This window comes from Neopsephotus bourkii, unplaced genomic scaffold (genome assembly GCF_033783945.1).
Source record: "Neopsephotus bourkii isolate Nb327-2 ecotype Australia unplaced genomic scaffold, CSIRO-AGI_Nbou_v1 NB_39, whole genome shotgun sequence".
Lineage (NCBI taxonomy): Eukaryota > Metazoa > Chordata > Aves > Psittaciformes > Psittacidae > Neopsephotus > Neopsephotus bourkii.
In genome coordinates, this window is record NW_026900556.1 from 102,398 (window position 1) to 121,381 (window position 18,984).

Here is an 18,984-nt window from a genome sequence, read left to right on the forward strand (position 1 = left end):
ACGTGGCCTAGAAGGACTAGGGCAGAGGTGACCATGTGGCCCAGGTGGGATGCAGGACAGCCCTGTCTCTGATGCACACTGAGCCTTAGGATGAAGCAACACATGGGAGGACTTCAAGGAGGGACCTGGCTGGGTTCCCTATGGCACAGCCACAACCAGTACTGTTGTACTGGAAACATCCCTGGATGATAACCTTAGGGCATTCCTGCTCTTCACCCTCAACATCCCAGCATCCAGCAGGCCTAAAGGACAGGATGAGCACCCAGGGGTGACCAAGGGAAAAGGTGTGCAGGGCCCCAGACTCACCTTTCTGCGACTCAAAGAGGCTGTGCTGACCCAGCTGGGCCAGGAGAGGACTGCCAGCACTGGGGGGCTCGAGGTGGCTCAGGGGAATGTACGACGGGTAGAGCCCATTCGGCAGATGGGAAAAGCCTGTGGAAAACGGGAAACAGAAGAGGGAAGCGTGTTGAAGCCCAAGCGGCACGTTGCCTTGGAACCAGCCCCGCAGGAGCACAGACTGTTGTGGCTGTCGGTCCCTCGCGCGCCAGGAGCGGCGGCTGCGGGGATGCGACGCACAGCACACATAGGGGAATGCTGCTCGGGACCCCCCCCTACCAGGGGATGACCACTGTGGGTCCCCAGCTTGCCCTTGGCAACTCTGTGGAGCCTCCTACAGAAAATGGAACAGCCTTAAATCTGAAGGCTGAAGGACCAAAAAGCTGCACTGGGTAGCTGGTTTATCACACTCCCCAGCATGCTCCCCCAGCAGTGACAAGACCCTCTTGCCAGCACAGCTCATCTGCCCCGCACTGGGTACAGGCTTTAGGAAAGCACTAAAGCATCCTCCACAGCAGCTCACACAAAGCCTAGTTTTACGTATCCCAAAGCATCATCTTATCCCAGAGGGAAGCAAAGCAGAGCAGAAAACCACCCACTCACAGGCTGATAGGAAAGCAGCGTGTCGCCAAGGCCCTGCTGCCAGAGGTCTGGATTATATCCTGGACACTGGGGCCTCCTCCAAGAGTGGGCCCCCCAGCAACGTCCTCATGCAAATAACCATCACCGTGAGTGAATACAATCACTGTAATAGCGGTAATAACACGAGCCCTTGGCTCCAGGCAGCAACTCCTCTGCAACACTGCCACCAAACGGCACCCGCGCAACACTACAAACCCCACCACTGCGAGAATCGGCATCCCAGTTGGTGCCATCGTTCCAAACGCAAATAAATCCATCAGGAGTGTCTGAAGGAGCCAGTGAAACCCTCTGCAGCCCTCCTCCCCTTCCCCTCAGGCCCCATTGGCAACCAGCTTCCCCAGAATTCAATGATCCCACTGAAAACAACCAGGCAACACGCTTCTCAGGAGTCCAGCTTCCAAGCGGATCGACGCATCATCCACACCGAAAGCCCAAAGGGAGGCAGAGAAGTTCAGCCCCCGGAGCTGCACGTGGAGCACCATCTGCAAGAGCTAGTCAACATTTCACATTATTTAGACAGCCAGGATCTCTTTCGCATACATGTTTGCATCCCGGCATATGTGCCTTACCGACGTGGTGCTCCACGCAGCTCCTGGCCAACATCCATCACCCAAGAGATCCCAGTGGCATCACCAGCTCACACCAGCATCCAGCGGCAGGACCATGGCAGCCGCTGGGCCCATGAAGTTCAACGCAGAGCCCGTTCCCAGCAGGTAGAACTTGCTGTTTAACCCTGTGCAGGGCGCTGGAAAGGCACTGAGCGCGCACACTCGTTCACACCTCTCCTTGGTAACCCCAAAAACCTTCACGCTGGAGCATTTCCGAACACCTCAGCTTCTTGTATGGCTTGGAGAGTGCTTGGAGCACCCAGAAGCATCTACCCTGGCCCCGCTGTGAGCAGCTCCACTGCGCAGCGTGTGCCTCAGCCACACCACCTCCGTCGCGTCGCGCCGCGCAGGCACGGCTGGGCTGGCCCTGAGCCAGTGTCTGGAGCAGGAGCGACACGCTTCCAATGGAACACAGTCCCATCTGGCACAGCACATGGATGCAGTGTGGTGAACCCCCCCTGCAGCACCCCATGCCACACCAGCCGGCTGCCCCGGCCCCCTTTTCCCAGCCAGACCTTCATCCCGGCTGCAGGCATGGAGATCACATCCCAGCGCTGCAGACAGCACCGTGCCCATGGCATGTCCCCACTTCCATGGTGCAAGGACAAGAAGCTACCTGCAGAGCTTCAGGAAGGGGACACAAACCAGCCCTGCCATCCAGCACAGGGACACCAGCACATAGCTGGTACCCAAAGAGACATGTAGGTACCGGTTACATTCCTGGTTCCACCAGGGCATCTCCCTGCCTGCAGCATCTTATCCTGCCCAGGGACAATACGGGGTCAAGCCCAGCCCCAAATGCTCTGGGGTTTCCTTCACCATCAGCAGCATCACATCCCAGCACAGGGACCTAGCCTCAGCCCCCAGCTGCAGGAGGAAGAGGAGCAATGGGAAGGTAGGTCGAAACAACAAGGGGACAAGGAACTGCAGGATGACAGTGGCCAAAGAGCAGGTGAAATCCCCCCTCCAACAGCCCAGCGTTAAGATGAGCCCTCACAAAGCTCCTCCAGCCACTGTGCTGAAGAAGGTGGAGAAACTGAGGCACGGGCAGGTACAAAGGCTTGACTGCATCACCCAGCTGCAAAACCAGAGAGCCATTTGAACCCCAGCCTTGGGTTTACCAGCAACACTGTTTTCCCTTGCAAAGTGCCCAAAGGAGAAGCTGCCTGGGCTGTATTTACCTGGCTTGTTCCCAGCCAGGAACCAGAGCTGGGGCAGGAAGGAGGGATCTGAGCCACAGCCTTCCTGAGGATGAACCCAATGCAAATCCAACCTTCGGGCACCGCCAGAGCATCCCTTCCTGCATAGAGCCCTGCAGCAGCGATGCTGATGGGTTGGCATTAAACTCACACGCAGCCCAAAACTTGCTGCCCTGCTCCCCCGGGCAGGATCTGCAGGTGAAGCTGTTCTCCGTGCTCTAAGTAGCTGCATTTGCAGGAGGCAGCCGCAGGCAAGTCGCTCCCTCCTTGGATCTCCGTGCCAGAAAGCGATGCCAAGGGGAGAAACTCTACAGCAGTGAGCAACGCACAGCTCACCCCAACCATGGGCTTCTGCCAGCAGAAAGGGAGGGGAAAGGGGGGAAACCACAACCATCCCCATGTGCCCGGGGCCAGAGCGTTTGCTGAACCAGCGCAGGATCCGCTTCGCCCAGGGACACGCCAACAGGTCCCGGCAGGCTGAGCCACGCTCCTCCGGCCGACTGCGCGCCCAGAGGCGGGCTGGCACCGTGCTGCAGGCAGGGAGGGGTGAGCTGGCAGCACTGCCAGCCCCACACCGGCTGTGGGCCCCTCTCCTGCCAAGCTACACTGTGCCAAAGGCACGTGCCCATCAGCACGGCCTCTGGTCACCTGGGAAAGGCACCACCAGCACGGATCTCACAAAGCGAGTGCTTTGTGAGCATGGGCACAGAGAATCATAGACTGGTTAGGGTTGGAAAAGACCTTAAGATCATCCAGTTCCAATGCCCTGCCATGGGCAGGGACAACTCAAACTAAACCATGGCACCCAAGGCTCTGTCCTACCTGGCCCTGAACACTGCCAGGGATGGAGCATTCACAACCTCCCTGGGCAACCCATTCCAGTGCCTCAACACCCTCACAGTAAAGAACTTCCTCCTTATATCCAATCTAAACTTCCCCTGTTTAAGTGTGAATCCATCACCCCTTGTCCTATCACTACAGTCCCTAAAGCAGCCCAGCTTAAAGGGTTTAAGGGGCACACAGACCATCCCTCAAGCCACCTCAACCCAGCCGGCAGCCCAAATAAACATCCCTGCCCGGCTGCCTCTGTGATGCTCCAGTGTGTGCAGTGGATGAGCACAGAGGGGCGATGCACACCCATCCCCTTCCTTCCCAGCTCCAAACGTACCTGTGCTTTGCACAACTGAGACATAAATCACTAAGGGCTGTTATTAGAGGAACTTGGCGGGTGCAGATGTGTCAGCCCGGTTGAAAACATCTCCTTCATCTCTGCTCAGCTCTCCCAAAACAGCACCAGGAGTGGGGGAGAGGTGACTCACCCCCGAGAGGGGATGTGACTGATGGGGAGATGAGATAGCAGCAACCACACAAACCACACACCAAACGTCTGGAGGCCACAGGTCGCGCTGGGGGAAGCGGGAGGGAAACGGCCCCACGTGCTCAGGGTTACCCAAAGCTCCCCAGGAGGAGGGAGCCACCAGGAAACAAGAGGTGGCAAAGGCAGGCAGGCATGGCTGTGGCAGTGGCTCTCTCCATCTCACCCCAGGCCTGGCTTGGGAAAGAGGCAGGGAGGAAGGGGACATGCTGGAGGGGCACACATTAGGGCTCAATACCACCTTCCCTGCGCACACAGCTCAGGCCAATGAGCCATGAGTGATGGGGGACGTGTGTGCACCAGCACCAGGGTGGCACCTTCAGAGCATCCCCACGATGCCCCCCATGCTGGCTGCCGACCTGGTGCAGAGGTGATGGCTCACTTGGGTGCTCATCAAGGGTGAAGAACAGCAAACAGGAGCAACAGAGAGACCACTCAATGGGGAATTCACCCTCGTAGTCAAGGTGTGTTTTCTCCAAACCAGCCATGAGCACCAATGCACCAAGGACATGCAGCATCCACAAAGCTTCCACTCGCACCCCGGAATGGCTCTCTGGTCCCTGCTGTCACCTCAAAGGGAATCACACAACAGGACACAGCACTGTGATGACCCTGGTGGCAGGGAGGTGGCCACATGCGATGCTGGCTGTGAAGAACTGAAGCTGAGCCCCAGGCACAAGCCATCTGTGCCAGAGAAGCCACAGCCCTGCCACCGGAAGACCCCGGGAGAAGTGAAGTAACTCCCCACCAGCCCCATCTGCCCGTTATGGGTTTTGCCACTTGTGAAATACTTCCAACCGCCAGCATCTTGCCCCATCACCCCTGGGCTGTGATGGACCCACAGCCAGGAAGCAGACTGGCACCACGCAGCGCTATGCATGGGGACACAGAGGAGCCCGAGCCCAAAAGCCTGGTCCTCGAGGGGCTGGAAAACACAGGAGCAAGGCTTTGGGTTTACTGCCATGGGATGTTTTCAACCCTGCATCCCCGCTGCAGCCGGGGCCTCATCTGGCTGCTGGGCTCTAGCACGGAGCAGGAGCTCTCTTGGCTGAGAGCACGGTCACCTCTTCCCCAGTCCAGCTCGCAGCGCTTCACAGGCAGCCAACTGGGACACCAGTCCATGCCACAGACAGCTGGATAAACGCTTATGTCCTCATGAATCCCTGCAGGGAGGGAGGGAGGGGAACTGGGAGAAGTCCAAGCACAGCGAGTACCCACTGGCCGCCAGCCCCCTCCCACCACCACCAGTGCATCCCTGATCCTCCAGCTTCCCACTGGAAACCCTTTCAGGGCCTCCCCTCCAGCACACATCTCTGCCCCACAGCCCAGGGGCAGGCAGCACGGCCGCAGCTATTTCTCATGCACACATTTATGGCTGCAAACAGCTGAGAGCCAGGAGTGCTGACAGGGTAAATCTTTGCCGCCTCCTCCCCTTGTCTGCCAGGGCAGCTCCAGTGACACCCGAGGCACCGGAGCCGCCTTGACTCAGTGCCATGCACGAGACAGCAGCAATACAAGTCCCTGAACATGCTGGGCTGAAACCAAAGCCCCTGGATCAGATGCTCCTGGACCACAGCAGCAGCCAGGCCCCATCCCTGTCCTCGAAGCCATCACAACCCTCCGCCCCAAACCCGACCCGGTTGTATTTACACCCCGTGCTACGGGACCGGCAGTTGCTTCAAAGCCTTAATTTACAGCCTCGATTCTCCATGTCCCCTGAAGGGCCTCCAATCTCATCCCCCAGATCCACAACAGCCAGATCAATTTAACTCCTCGTTTAATCTTCTAAGGGTCCCGGTGAGCTCAGAGACAGCATCTTCCAGCGGGGGGTCTGCGTTCCCGGCCTTTGCCGGTTCAAACAGCGTCACGGCGCTTTCCTTCAGCTGCAGAAATCACTGCCTTTAAAAGCCAAGGCGAGCTCCTTCCCCCCAGCTCGGCGCAGCTCTCTATTGTTTCTTTTAATTTCATTTCATTCCACTGGGGAATCTGTGTCCAGGCTGCTTTATTTTTAAGTGCCTCTTGCTCAATATTTACTATGTCTTGCAGGCTGCGTCAGCGCAGGAACGCCGGGCTTCCGACGAGCCCTCCCGCAGCCACTATTACCCCGTGCCATGATTTTACTGCTGCAAAAGGGCAGGATACATGCACAGGGTTCCCTGCTTCCATAGAAATAAGTATCAGGCAGAGTGCTACTGCTCACCTCCTCCTCACCCGGGAGCTGGAATAGCCCCAATGGGCTGGAGATGCCAGAGGAGAACATGGGAAGAAGTGGCTGCAAGGGATCGGTGCTCACACACTGGCTCTGCACCCAGTGTCCTGCAGACTCAGCTTCCACCATGCAGCAAAGCAAATGCAGTCTGAGGTGGACCAGTGGTTCAGGGACTGGGGCCACAGGAGGAGGACAAGGAGATGCCCTAAGATCTCCCGCAAGGTGACCCACCAGCTCCTTGCTGACAGGGTCTTATAGGGTGAAGAAAGAAGCCACCCTGGTAGGGACACAAATCCCTGTGGCAGAGAAAAGGTGGCTTTTCCTCCTGCTGGAGAGGGTCAGGCTGGAAACCATGCCCTTGGCGTGATGCACCACCCAGCCTGGAACACAGAGTCTGGGAAGCACCGACCCAGTCCCGCATTAATCCTAACACACACTCAAACCAGTTTCAACCCTCCTGGGTCCCCACCAGCTGCTGCAGCAGCAGCTTCTCCTCTGTGTCCCCAGCCTGAAATCCCCCACCACGCTGGATGCCTCTCCTTTTCCACCGGTGTAATTAAACCTGACACCCCAGTGGGGGTCCACCAAACCCTCCAGGCTCTCACTCCACAACCACAGAGCTTTCCTGGAATAGCAGAGTAACTCGGTGAGCTCTTCAGCTCCACATTCACTAAGATGCTATATGGAGATTAGAAAAGAGTGATTTTAACTCTCACAATGATTAGCAGAATCCCCAGGAATGCAGAACCTGGCTGCTACATTGCAGTCTCCTTCCTCTCCACATTTTCTAGGACAGCACCAAAATGCTTCTGCTCTGGTCCATCCTTCATCACAGTGAAGACACTCCAGCCATCAGTGGCCAGCACAGGGGCTCTATTAGGGTTGATTCTGCTCCAGGCACTGGGCATCCACTTTTGATGTGGTTGCTCCCCATTTTTCCTAAGCCCAGAAACTGAATCCACCCTATTTATTAGTCCTTTAAATCACCCCAACTCCGTGCAGAAGAGGTGATGCAAACAAGCGAGCCCCTGCTCCCTGCAGGCAAAGTCTGGGCAATTAACCCAGCCCCAGCCACGCACCGGCTCAGAGCTGCTGTCCCGTGCCTTCGTTAAGGAACAGAGCTCGTTACCCTTCACTGCCGGAGCCGGGAGAGCTACAGGCGCTCGGTGGGGGAGGTTATTGTGGGATGGCACTGGTGCTGGTCCCCACATCACCTGCACTGAGTGCCTGCCAGCAGCAATTAAATCAGCCTTCAAAGAGAGATCCCAGCTTTCCCAGCACCATTAGCCGTGCCCTGGAGGGAACATGGTCTATTTTCAGCCACAATGACTTAAGACCAGGTCACCAGCAGGTTAAATGGGACCGTGCAGCATTATCTGCCTGGCCTCCCATTGAGAAATTAAACACCGCTGGGTGATGGGCAGTAGCCAGCACTGCGGATGAACCACAAGGTAAATGCCACTAGCACAAGGCTCCCCTCGGCTTCCCATCACTGCTGCCCTGGTCACCTTCCTTCTGTGTGCAGTGAGGGCCACCACGGGATCACCCCTAGGTTCATCCCAACCTGGCCTCCTCTCCAGCACAGAGAGGAGAGGCTGCAGAGAGGATGATGCCAACCATGCCTAAGCCCCCATTCTGCAAACCTAAACCCGCACTGTGCCAGACCGGGGCTGCTCATCTCACCCCTTTCCTCCACCTGGAAGTCTTCAATGCTGGGGACTGCCCCAAGCCACCGGTTCCACCATGGTTTCACCAGGTCCATCAGAGAGGTGCCATCTCCCCATAGCAGCTTCAGCTGCTCTCCTTGTAGGTCCCCCACCAAAATGCAACCAGCCCCCCCCAGCAGTAACATCTGGCGGGGAGGTGGCAGCTGGATGCGGGTTTGTTTTGCCCCGCGGGCCCCTGCCGGGTGCAGTCAGCACGAGCTGGGATGACTCAAAAAGCCCTGGGAGCCACGGCCTCTGTCGCTGCTTATTTTAGACCTTCTTGTTTGCAAAGCGGCTGCCAGAGCCTCTTGGGGTTTGCCTTGCAAAGGGAGGCGGCACTGCAAGGGGAAACCGAGGCACAGAGGGGCACAGACCTGAATGCCAACACTGCACGACACGGGGGTCCTGGTACCAAGAGGGGACTGGCTCCAAGAACCGTCCCAGGGCTGGAGCAAGGACATCACTGATGACCCAACTGTGTTTAAGTGGCTCCAGAATCACAAGTCCCACGTGGATGCAGCACGGCCAGGATGGGGTAAGAGCACCGCATGTGCTGCTCGGTGTGCCACAGGGGTGAACGCATCCATCCCTCTCCCAGAGCCTCCATGGCATCTGCAGGGATCAAACCACCCTGGAGAAATCCAGCGACAGGAGCAGGCATTTAGGGGTGCAAGGAGATCCACAGCTGAAGCACATTCCTGGAAGCTTCTTTTCCTTAGGAAACCAGGCACCAAAGCTCACCCTGTGCTCCTCCTGACCCCACATTCAGCTCCTGCACGCCCCACATCCCCCTGAACATCAGCCCATGCCATCTTCTCTGCGCTGAAGAAGCTCTGAAACATAAAGCAGGAGGGTCTGCAGCTAGCAAACGCCAAACACCACACACCTCCTCAACGGTAACAGGAGACAAACAGAGGCAAATATTATGGCAGTGAGGTTTAATTCCCAATGAATTATGCAAATCCATATTCAAACCAAAGCCCAGTCTTTGGGCTCCTGACAAACTGCCAAGCTGGTTCCAATGCCACCCGGCAGGTGAAGCACTGGATGGATGCCCTATATATGTATATATACGCACACATAAGTGTTTGCACATCTCAACCCAGGAGACCAAGGAACACCTCAAGAACAATCCCAAGAACGAGTCTGTGTTTCTCCTTCCTCCCCAGCTGTGTTTAGCCTGGCCAGGGAAGGCCACTGAGCTTTCGTGTGCTCTGCAAGATGGAAGCAGCCTTGGTTGATGGTGAGATTCGAAGCAGGAAAGAAGATCAAATTCATCATGGATATGGCTGGGAAGGAGGGAAGGCAAAGGGGAAAGCCTAAAGCGCTTGTGGCAATATGAATGTTAGCCCCGAAACCAAGCAAAGGAAGATGTGTCTATAAAACAGTCACAGAGAGGGCTCATCTGATGGAAGCAGGAATTCCCGATCCCACACAAACCCCAAACATCCATTAAAAGCAGCAGAAGAAACACTGCTTTGTGCCACTAATGTCATCAGGGAGAAAGCCTGGCTGCAGCACTGGGATTGCAAAGGGAAACTGGCAGAGCTGAGCCAGGAAAGGTGCGCTGGGCTCTCACCAGCACCCACCTTCACTCACCTGCTCGGATCTTTCCCACTTGGAATGTTACCTGCTTGACGTGTGTGACACAACATATGGGGTGCTCCCCACCCAGCACATCAGGACACAGAACCCCAGAATCACACACACACTGTGTAGAGATAACACGGGGCTATTCCATTCCCACCAGTACTGCCCGCAAGCAGCAAAGAATCCCTTCAAAACCCTCCCTCCCAAGCACGCTGGCCATCCCAATTATTAGTTTTATTTTTGGTTTAATTAAAAGCAATTAAACCAAATGTATTAAAAGCACATTGAAGCCACAGGGAATTCTGCTGAGAAGGGATCGGGGGCAGAAAGGGAAGCCCAAGCAATCCATCTAACCACGTACCATAAAAAGGGCTCTTTGCTCGCAGGGACGCGGCAGGGTAAGATGGATGGATGGTGGCAGAAGCAAGAGCAACCTCTGCAGAAGTTGCTGGGGATACAGATGTAGAGAAAGGGCTGAATGCCTTCAAATCTCTGTTATTCCTCTAAGAAGGCACTTTCCCTCCCGAACACAGCACACTGCTCCTTCCCTTGCTCCGAGCCCACCATGTTCAGCTTGCCTGCCTGCATCCACCTCCCTCAAAATGGCTCTTTGGCCACTGCTACGCCAGCAATAAAATCTATTCCCAAGGTCACTTCAGTCCTTTTGCCCCTATTTCAAGTCTCACTGGACTGAAACAAAACCCAGCTTCAAGCTGCACCAAGCCTTTCCTCACCCCCTCCTTTCTGCCCATCACCTCCCTGATTTAGAGATACCAAACTCTCTCAACTACCTTTCCCTTCCCATAACCATCGGTGACAACAGCTGGAGAGGAAAACCGGAGCGTTATCGTGCACCGAGGAGCTGATGCTTGCAGGGTGGGGAGAGAACCCAACTGTCCCCTGCATGCGGAAGGGCTCCTGCCACACCATGCCCCAGCCACGGGGATTAAAGGGCTTGTGGTGTTGCCATCCCCTTGGTGTTTAAGAGCTGGAGAGAAGCAAACAAGCAAATACAGAGCAGAGAGAAACGGTGCTTTTCCCCACCACGATGCCTGCGCGCATCCAGATGTGCCATCCCGGAGTGAAGCCAGCCAGAAACGTGAGGCTGGGAGGAAACAGGGGGAGAAGGAAACCCCCCAAATCCTCCTGACCACTGGAGCATTCCCCTCCCAAAGTTGGCTTTTTAAAGCCCATTCCCAGCTGGAAGAGCCAGCGAGGGGCTGCCGCAGCTCTCTCCCTTACCCCACAAGCAGGGAGCTGCCCTCATCTCCCCACTTTCCCCAACCCGCCTGCGTTTTCGGGTCGCCGAGGGCACCCCGTGCTCTCCGTTTCAGCAGCGAGGCAGAACAAAGCCCTCCCTTGTCCTCAGCACCTCGAGCGGGGCGATGCTGGCTCGCGTTACCTAACCCAGACCGACATCTCCTCGTCCCGGCAAGGCAGCTTTCATGTCAGCACATGCCAGCCTGGCCCCGATTCCCTGCACCACCTCCCGCCCCGAGCTTTAAACTGGACCAGTTGAGTACACGCCGAAAACACACAGGGGCCTTGTTTCAACTCGCCGGGTGCTAACCCCAGCTGAAGGAGGTGATCCGACACCGGGCGCAGCCGCGGCCGGACCGCAAGGCGCTCACCTGGAAGGCTGCCACCACGGCGTTCATTCCCCTCCAACAATGTTCATTTCCATATTCATCGCGAGATGGTGAAATGACAAGACGGGGGGGGGGTATTTACTATGCAATTATAAGCTAATTTCAGCTCCAGCCTGGGTTATCCTAGCAAGGAGAGCTAAAATTTCCCTTACGAAAGCCCTGCTCTGTTAACCACGTCTCCAGCGAGATTAATTCCCGGCGATTTCCATTTCTCCAACAGCTGCTGTGTTGGGAAACAGCAGGAGCCTGTCCCCAACGCCGGGGACCTGCCTGGTGCCCCACGCCACCCCCCCCCAGCTAGGATTTCTAGCACCAGCTCATCCTCTGGATCAGATTTTCACTGGCACACCATCAGTCAGGGCTGGGACTGGTGTCTGTACAACCCCAACAAGGAGACTCGGTGATGGGCAGGGGCAAGGCTGGCTCAGGGCGGGAGATGGGCTGCTAGAAACCACACTAATGAAGAACATCTTTCCCACAAGCATGTATCTGCTGCTGGTTCAGCTGGAGGAGGTATCAGAAGCCCTAACACAGCAGAGGATCCTGCAGGACCTTGCTCCGAGCAAGTTTACGTCACCCCATGGCCCTCGGGCTCTTGTCCACAGTCCAAACCTAATCTCTCTACCACCAGTGACCGCCGTTTGAGATGGGAACTCCAGAGGGGTTGGAGGACAGGGTGGACAGTCCTCTGCACCCCTTCTTAGAGATGGAGATGCCCCCCACCCCAACCACCGGGACATGAGAAAAACACATCCCCAGCACACCAAGAATGCACAACGGGAGACTCCCCAAAATACAGATATCCCTTTTTCCCCAATGTTTCATTCCCAGTGCAAAACCTGACACTGCTCCTGCCTTGCTCACAGCCTGCGAGTTGGCCACAAGCCCAAGGGAACTGCAGGGGCATCACTTAACGGCCAAAGGGCCGGAATACCGGGTGGAAATGGGAGACTGCGCCGGGTCCAAGCACAACCTCCCTACCCGACACAGCCCAGCATCACCTCCCTGAGCCCTACAGGGACAATCACAGTGGCTGCTCTGCCTGAAAACACGTATTAAGAAGCATCTGATTTCACCAGGGCCCCGCGGGAGGGGAAACATCTCCCCGGGCAGGTCTCCAGCTGCCCGCATTCCTGCCGGATCCCTTGCCCCATGGAGCCCCCCACACTCAGCCCCTCGCACCACCCCCTGGGCAGGCAGGGAGGGCGAAACCGCGATTTCAAGGGCCATTAAACACCGATGGTATTTCCCTTGAAGCATCAAAACGTGACCAAGAAGAGCCGGCGGCAAACCACAGCCAAAAATCCCACCACCACCGGTCCGGGAGCCCAAATCCTCCCAGGGGAGGAGCGGGACACAGCACAGTCCAGCACTGCATCCATGTTATCCCGGTGTCTCCTATCAGCAAAGTGATTTTAGCATGGATGCAGATGAGATGAGCAAATTGTGCTTCTGCTGGCAGTGCCGACGGCAAAGCCTCCGCTGCAGAATCTGCGGGCTCAGCAGAAGCACAATTTTGCCATTATAAGGATGGCTACAGTGGGATTTTGCTGGCACAGCAAAGCTATCCTGGGAGGAGAGGAGGGTTTATGTATTTATTTATTCCCCTATATACCTGGCCCAGCCGTCTGGAAAACTTCTCCCCCGGCACAGCAAGCCTAGAAGCAGGGATGGTCTCCAATCCACCTTAAATCCCTGCATTTGAATGCACATGCTAATGTGGAAGCAGGAAAGCAAGCACACTGAAAACCTCTCTTCCCTCCGCCTGATCGATTCACAGCTCTGGATTTAACACCGAGTCAGCTCTGCTCATGAAGCTGTGGCACTAGAAAGCATTTCTGAAGTGTATTTCCATGTGAGAAGCCAGGCATCCTTTCATACAAGCACAGATTTGTTCTGGTAGCCCCCCCATACGCATTCCACCCCAGAAAGTATACCTCATTACATGGCAAAAAGCAGGTTTTTATTGTTATCCTTTTAAACCCAGAGGTATTTCTGCATGTGGATGGGATTTGGACCCAGAGCACCCCTTTGCAACTGAGCCCAGGAGAGCATTTTCCACCTCCCCCAAAACACAACAACACAGCACAGAGCGGAGCGCACTCGCTTGGACCCCAAGCCTGTGGCATAGGGAAGGAGCACAACCATCAACCCTGTATTTTGACCTGCAGAGTAGAGCAAGCTATTGCTTTAACGGCCTCAACCGCCCAACTCCGTCGATTGCAGCCTCTTTTTGTGCAAGCTCTTCCCAGCAACCTCGGCTGCCAGGGATGAAATTCCATTGCAAACAGTCACCTTCCTCCCGCAGCCCTCGGCAGAAAGCTGTTGGGAGCACCCCGCTGCTCCCCGGCCCCCACAGTCCCCCTGCCCTCCTTGGGGACGGGGACATGGGACAGCAGCCCCATCGCCCAGGGCTGGCTCGCCTCCCGCCCCAGGCTCCGGCTCACTCCTCCCTCCGTACGCTTCCAACAAAGGGGCTTCTGTCCCCATCCCCGTGGACTACACAGCGTCCGGAATGCTGCCATGGAATAGAAACCCCCCCAGAGAAGAGCTGAGGCTCCAGGGTCACTGAACACAGCCCTGGTCCTGTATTTTGGCACTGGGGCAGAGCCCGGTACCAAACAAGCCGAGGGTACAGGAAAAACAAGGAGCTGGTGCTGGCAATAACCGGATTCTCCAATCTGGATTCTCAACTATGGCCAATCGTGCTATTTTTACAGGGGTGTATTTATTTTAGGAGGACGCTGGGATGAAGTCAACAATCTCTTTCTTCAGCCCGGCGGTATTTAAAGATCGGTTTGAACTGGCTCTATTTAAAGGCTTTGCCTCCTGCCCACTTTTCTTAACCCCTTGCACAAGCCTCTGCTTTCCACCCTTCCAAACCCCTCCTAAAACCAAAGCAAAATGAGAAAAACACAACGAAAAGAAGCCCCAACAAAAAAAGCACACACCAAGATCAACACTGCAAACACAAAGCTACAAAGGGGCCCTCCGAAGCAGGAAGCAATCATCATTTCAAACGATATTGTTAAAGCCGTAAAGCAAAGAAAATAAATAGGAAAAGAAAATAAATCCCTGCCTATCCCATCACTGCGTAATGGAAGTTTCGACTGTTAACTGTATGGAGCTCGTTTAGGGTGGCTGGGAATGTTTAGGCTGGTTGGGAATGGCTGTGCCGAAGCGATCGTGCCGGGGAGCGCGCAGGGAGAGCCGGGCACTGTGGTGGTGCAGGGGATTTTCAAAGAACAAGGAAAAGGGCAATAAAAATACCAAATCTACATGAAAAAGTAAAAAAAGAGGGCTCACAAACCCCCTTTTTGCTCTATGAGGAGCCCCAGATCCGAGGCTCGATCCCCATGCAGTGGGATCACTGGCGGACGGCGGCAGGGAGGAACGCAGGGGCAGCTTAGGGAGGCCAGAGCTCTGTGCTTCCCTCCAGGGCCGCCTGGATTTCAGGGAAGCATCAGAAAAGAAACTTTGGGAGGAGAAATAACAACAAAAATAATTTAAACAGCATAAAAATCACCCAATAAAGAATTAACAGCAAAAAAAAAAGAAACAACCCGCACTCGGTTTGGCTTCAGAGTATGCAGATGCATTTTTGCAGAGATCGTGTTCTGCTTTAATATGGAGGGAGAGAAAATGCCCAGGATGAAAATAAAAGGAGGGGGGAAAAAACACCACCAAGACAAAAGGGAAGGGAAAAAAGGTGTTTGTCCATGTGCTTGGCTTCAGAGCCCTTCGCTTTACACCTCTCCCCTTAGCACCTGGGAAATTGGCACTGCCACCTAGTCTAAACCTAATAAATCTCTTTGCCTCGATTCGGGCTGCTTCCTTCTGTGCAGATGTTGGCAATCAGGTTTGCAAATTTCAAAGTCATTCATCCCGGGCGGCTGGGAGAAAAGCAGGTTTATTATTGCAAAACCTGTCACCCTCCCAACGCCTAAAGTAAACTCCGAGTCACCTCTCCACGCCCAGGGGAAAGAAAGGGAAAAAGAGTAATAATAGAGAGAGGCAGAGAGGGAAATCAAACGGTCAGAAATCCCTTGTGTCCTCCCCAGGACGAGCTCGGCAGCAGCTCGCCAGGATCCCGCCTGATCCCACCCTGCGAGACGCTGGGAAAGGGAACAGGGAAAGGGCGGAAAAAGATCAAAATCCGTCTCAAAAATGGAGTCATTTAAGCAAATAAATAAAAAGCTGAGTGGGGAGAAAAGAGAGAAAGCTAAATAAACGCCGTGTGTTTCAATGTCTGCTTTTTACTCAGTGGAGAAGCAGACGTGGGGCTCCGTGAGGATGAAGCACAACGAGTGGAAGGGGAAACGTAATAAAGAGAAGTTTTGTTTGCGGGTTTAGGATAAAACATAATTATTTAAAAAATAAGGGAAAAAAAAAAAAAGATAAAATGGAAGAGAAGAAAACTCCCCGATACCCGCATAGGCAGCAGAAGGGAAATCACCAAAACTGCCCCATTTTACCCCCTTTCCCCTGCCCGAGCAGGGATCTTCTCACCCACCCGTGCCAGAGCCCCTTTCCCCGCTGCAGCCCAGGCTACCGCTCTCCGGCTTTCCCCAAAACAGGATTTATTCCACGAAACACCTTCGGCAGGGATTTTCCCCGAGTGCCAACACAACCGTACACTGGAAGGGGGAAGTTTTATCGGCTGGGAGCAATTTTTTTCCCCATTCCCGTTTTTTTCTTTCACTTTCCCTAATTTTTCCTTTCTTCTCCCTATTATCTTTATCTGTTTTCTATTTTTCCCCACTTTTCCTGTATTTTCTCCTATTATTTTTTACCTTTTTCCTTATTTTTTTTCCTTTATTATTTATTCCCTTTTCCTCTGTTATTTCTCCCCACACTATTATTTCCCCCCCTTATTCCCCTCTTATTTTTTTCCAAATCCAACCCAAGCAAAGCAGAAAACCCTTGGGAAAAACACATGAAAAAGCTGCCAGCGCACATAACCCCTATTATTATTAGTACTGTATTTTTGCGTGTGAAGCCGCGGAGGCACCGGGAAAGGGGGAAGCGAAGGGAAAACTCCCGGAGGTGGGACGGGGCAGAGGGGGGGGTCCGCAGAGCCTTACCCGGGTGGGAGTGGAGACTGATGCCCGATGCGAGGAACTTGCCGGGCTGGAGGGCAGCGGGCAACCCGGCAGCCATGGGACCAGCGGCGGGGGCCAAGCGGCCGGTGGCTCCCAAGCGATGGCTCTCCATGGCCAGCCCGGAGAGCAGCGGAGGGGGGCCGTGCACCGAGCGGGGGGGCCCGAAATCTCGGCCATCCATCATCCACTCGCCAGCTTCAAGGAGTCTCCCGGATCGCTGTCGGTGCCCGCCACCGCCTTCCCCCCCCACCCCCCCGCCCCCCCCAACCCCCCCCCCTCCTTCTCCTCCCCCAAAAAATCAGATGGTTCTCAAAAATAAGGCGTCCAAGCATCCCATGGCGCGGTGAAAGGAGACGGAGCCAGCCCCGGCGCGGCGGTCTCGGCGCTGCCTGCAAACAGAGAAGCGGGGTGCGATGAGGAGCCTGCTCCGAGCCCTGCTTCCCGGCCACCCCCGAACGCGAACACACAAATAAAGGGAGGAAAACTTGCGGGGAAAAGGCGGGGGAAATGATTAAAAGTGTTTAAAAATCCCGGTTTTCAACGAAAAGGGAATTCGGCTTCGCCAAACGCCAAGGGAAGCAGCGGCAGCAGAGCCCGCACCGCGGCTCCAATGGGACCGGGCGGCGGGGAAGCGGCTTTGCCGTTCGCCTCCCAAAAATGCATTAAATAACCATTAAAATAAAGAAAAACACCAAAAAACACTAAAACACCACTGATAAACTCCCTAATTCTCCTTTTTTTCCTGTATTTCCCCTCGTGGGGCTGCTTTGCCCCACCGGGAGCCGCCCGATCGGGACTGGGGCTCCGGTATCGCCCCGCAGCCTCGTTTCTTGCCCTTTTCCCCCCTCTCCTGCATTCCCAACGCTTCAAATGGCCGCTTGGGTTTTGTTATTTTTTCGGGGTTTTTTCTTCTTTTTCCTCCCGTTTTTCCCGCTCGGAAACAACCAAACCCCGAAAGGGTAAAAAACACACAGAAATATAGACAAATAAAGACCTAATCGTGGTTGTAGCCTGATGAAACGATCTCACGCCCGATCCACCGGGTTTTGCACCGGGATAGCGAGGAATCATAAACACTGAGGGGAATAAAGTGGGGTTTTCTCCCTATCCCCCCCCTCTTCCAGGGCTCAGGGAGCCCCGGCCCCGCCGCCCTTCCCGGCTCCGAGCCTAGAAGGAGGGGATCCGCCGAGCAAAAAAAAAGTGGTTAATTAAATAAAATAGAACGGGGAATGATGAAAAATAGTAAGAAAAATCCCATCGGGTCGTGGTTTTCTTAAGTTTAGGTGAAAAATCCGGTTTTAAAGTCAATTAAACGCTGCCTGCGTGGCTCAGCGGGGCGAGTCTGGCCGCGGGGCTGCGGGATCGCGGCTCCTAAGTGCTAAAAACAGAGGAAAATGGCTCAAAAAAGGGGGCAAAAGGCGGGCCGGGATGTGTTGGGTAAGGAAGGGTGAAGGAAGGGGGGGTCCGGTTCCTACCTCAGCGCGGTCAGGCCGCCTGGTCGCGGGGCATGGCGGCGGCGGCGCGGGGCTGGGGCGGGGGGTGCCGGCTCGCCGCCCTGCCCGCCGCCCGGCCCGGCTCCGCTCCGTTCCTCTCCTCAGCAAGGGCAACGCGGGAGCGACGCGGCGGCAGCGGCCGCGCCATGGAGCGGCGGGGGCCCGCCGAGCTGAGGCAGCATCGCCTCCACACCACACACACACACCCCCCCTTACACACACAACCCCCCCTCCTCCTCCTCCTCCTCGCTTAAAAAAAAACGAGGAAAAAGGGAAAATCTAAAAAAATAGGGAAAAAAAAAAAACACCACAGGAGAGCGCGGGAGGAGAGAAACGCTAAACCCCAACGAGGAGGAGGGGAAGGGGGGGAACGGGCGGCGCGGCCATGAAACGCGCATTGTTCTCAACGCGAACGGGGCGGCCCCAACGCCCGCCCGCGCCTCGCCATTGCCCATCCGCGCTGCCAGTCACCGGCGGGTAAACAGGCGGCCGTTTCCAGGCCCCCCGCTCCCCCTCACGCTGAGGCGCTCCCGCCGCCCGTTTCCAGGCTCCCCATCCCTCTCCCTCCCTCCTTCTTTTCGCCTTAGTCTCCCGCTCGGAGCTGGCGGCGGTTGGAAGGGGAAGCGGGATGGGGTCGGGGCCCCCCCTACTTCTTGCACCACTCTGAGGTGTGACGGGGGGGGGGGAACCGACGCGACCCCTTCTACCCTTTATTATCCGCGGGGTTTAAATCAATCTTTTACCCCCCCTTTCTCCCTTTGCCACGGCCGGGACGTGAGGGCCCCCCGGGATGAGGCTGAGGGGGAAGCGCCGCCGGGCCCTCTCCCACGGCCCCGCCGCGGACAAAGCGGCCTTTGAGGGGGAGAAGGGGAGAGGCCGAAAAAGGGGGGGGGGGGGGAAGATTGATCCCTCCCTGCGGGCCCCGCCCCATAAAAAATGTAAAAATAGGGTGAAAAGGAAGGTTTGGGGAGGAGACAACACCCTCCCCCCTCCGATTTAACCAAAACTCCGCTTTTTCCAGCTGCGTTTAGCGTTAGAAACGGGCGGGAGAAGCGGAGCTGCCCGCCAAAAGAGA

General features: G+C 55.7%; 1 protein-coding gene across 4 annotated transcripts in view; it reads right to left on the minus strand.

The window, feature by feature from the left end:
- The window catches only part of TNRC18 (trinucleotide repeat containing 18), a 55,264-nt gene extending 37,099 nt beyond the window's left edge, over nucleotides 1-18,165 (minus strand). For 2 of the 4 annotated variants that reach the window (XM_061345813.1, XM_061345794.1), the window contains exons 1-3: nucleotides 17,892-18,164; nucleotides 16,399-16,805; nucleotides 307-432 (exon numbers count right to left, since the gene is read on the minus strand). In XM_061345813.1, the coding sequence (XP_061201797.1) occupies nucleotides 307-432; nucleotides 16,399-16,600 (328 nt within the window). In that variant the 5' untranslated portion in view covers nucleotides 16,601-16,805; nucleotides 17,892-18,164. Of the gene's footprint in view, nucleotides 1-306; nucleotides 433-16,398; nucleotides 16,848-17,891 lie in introns of those variants that run through there. The other 2 variants (XM_061345822.1, XM_061345803.1) reach the window with 2 other exon arrangements.
- Between the last annotated feature and the right edge of the window lie 819 nt (nucleotides 18,166-18,984).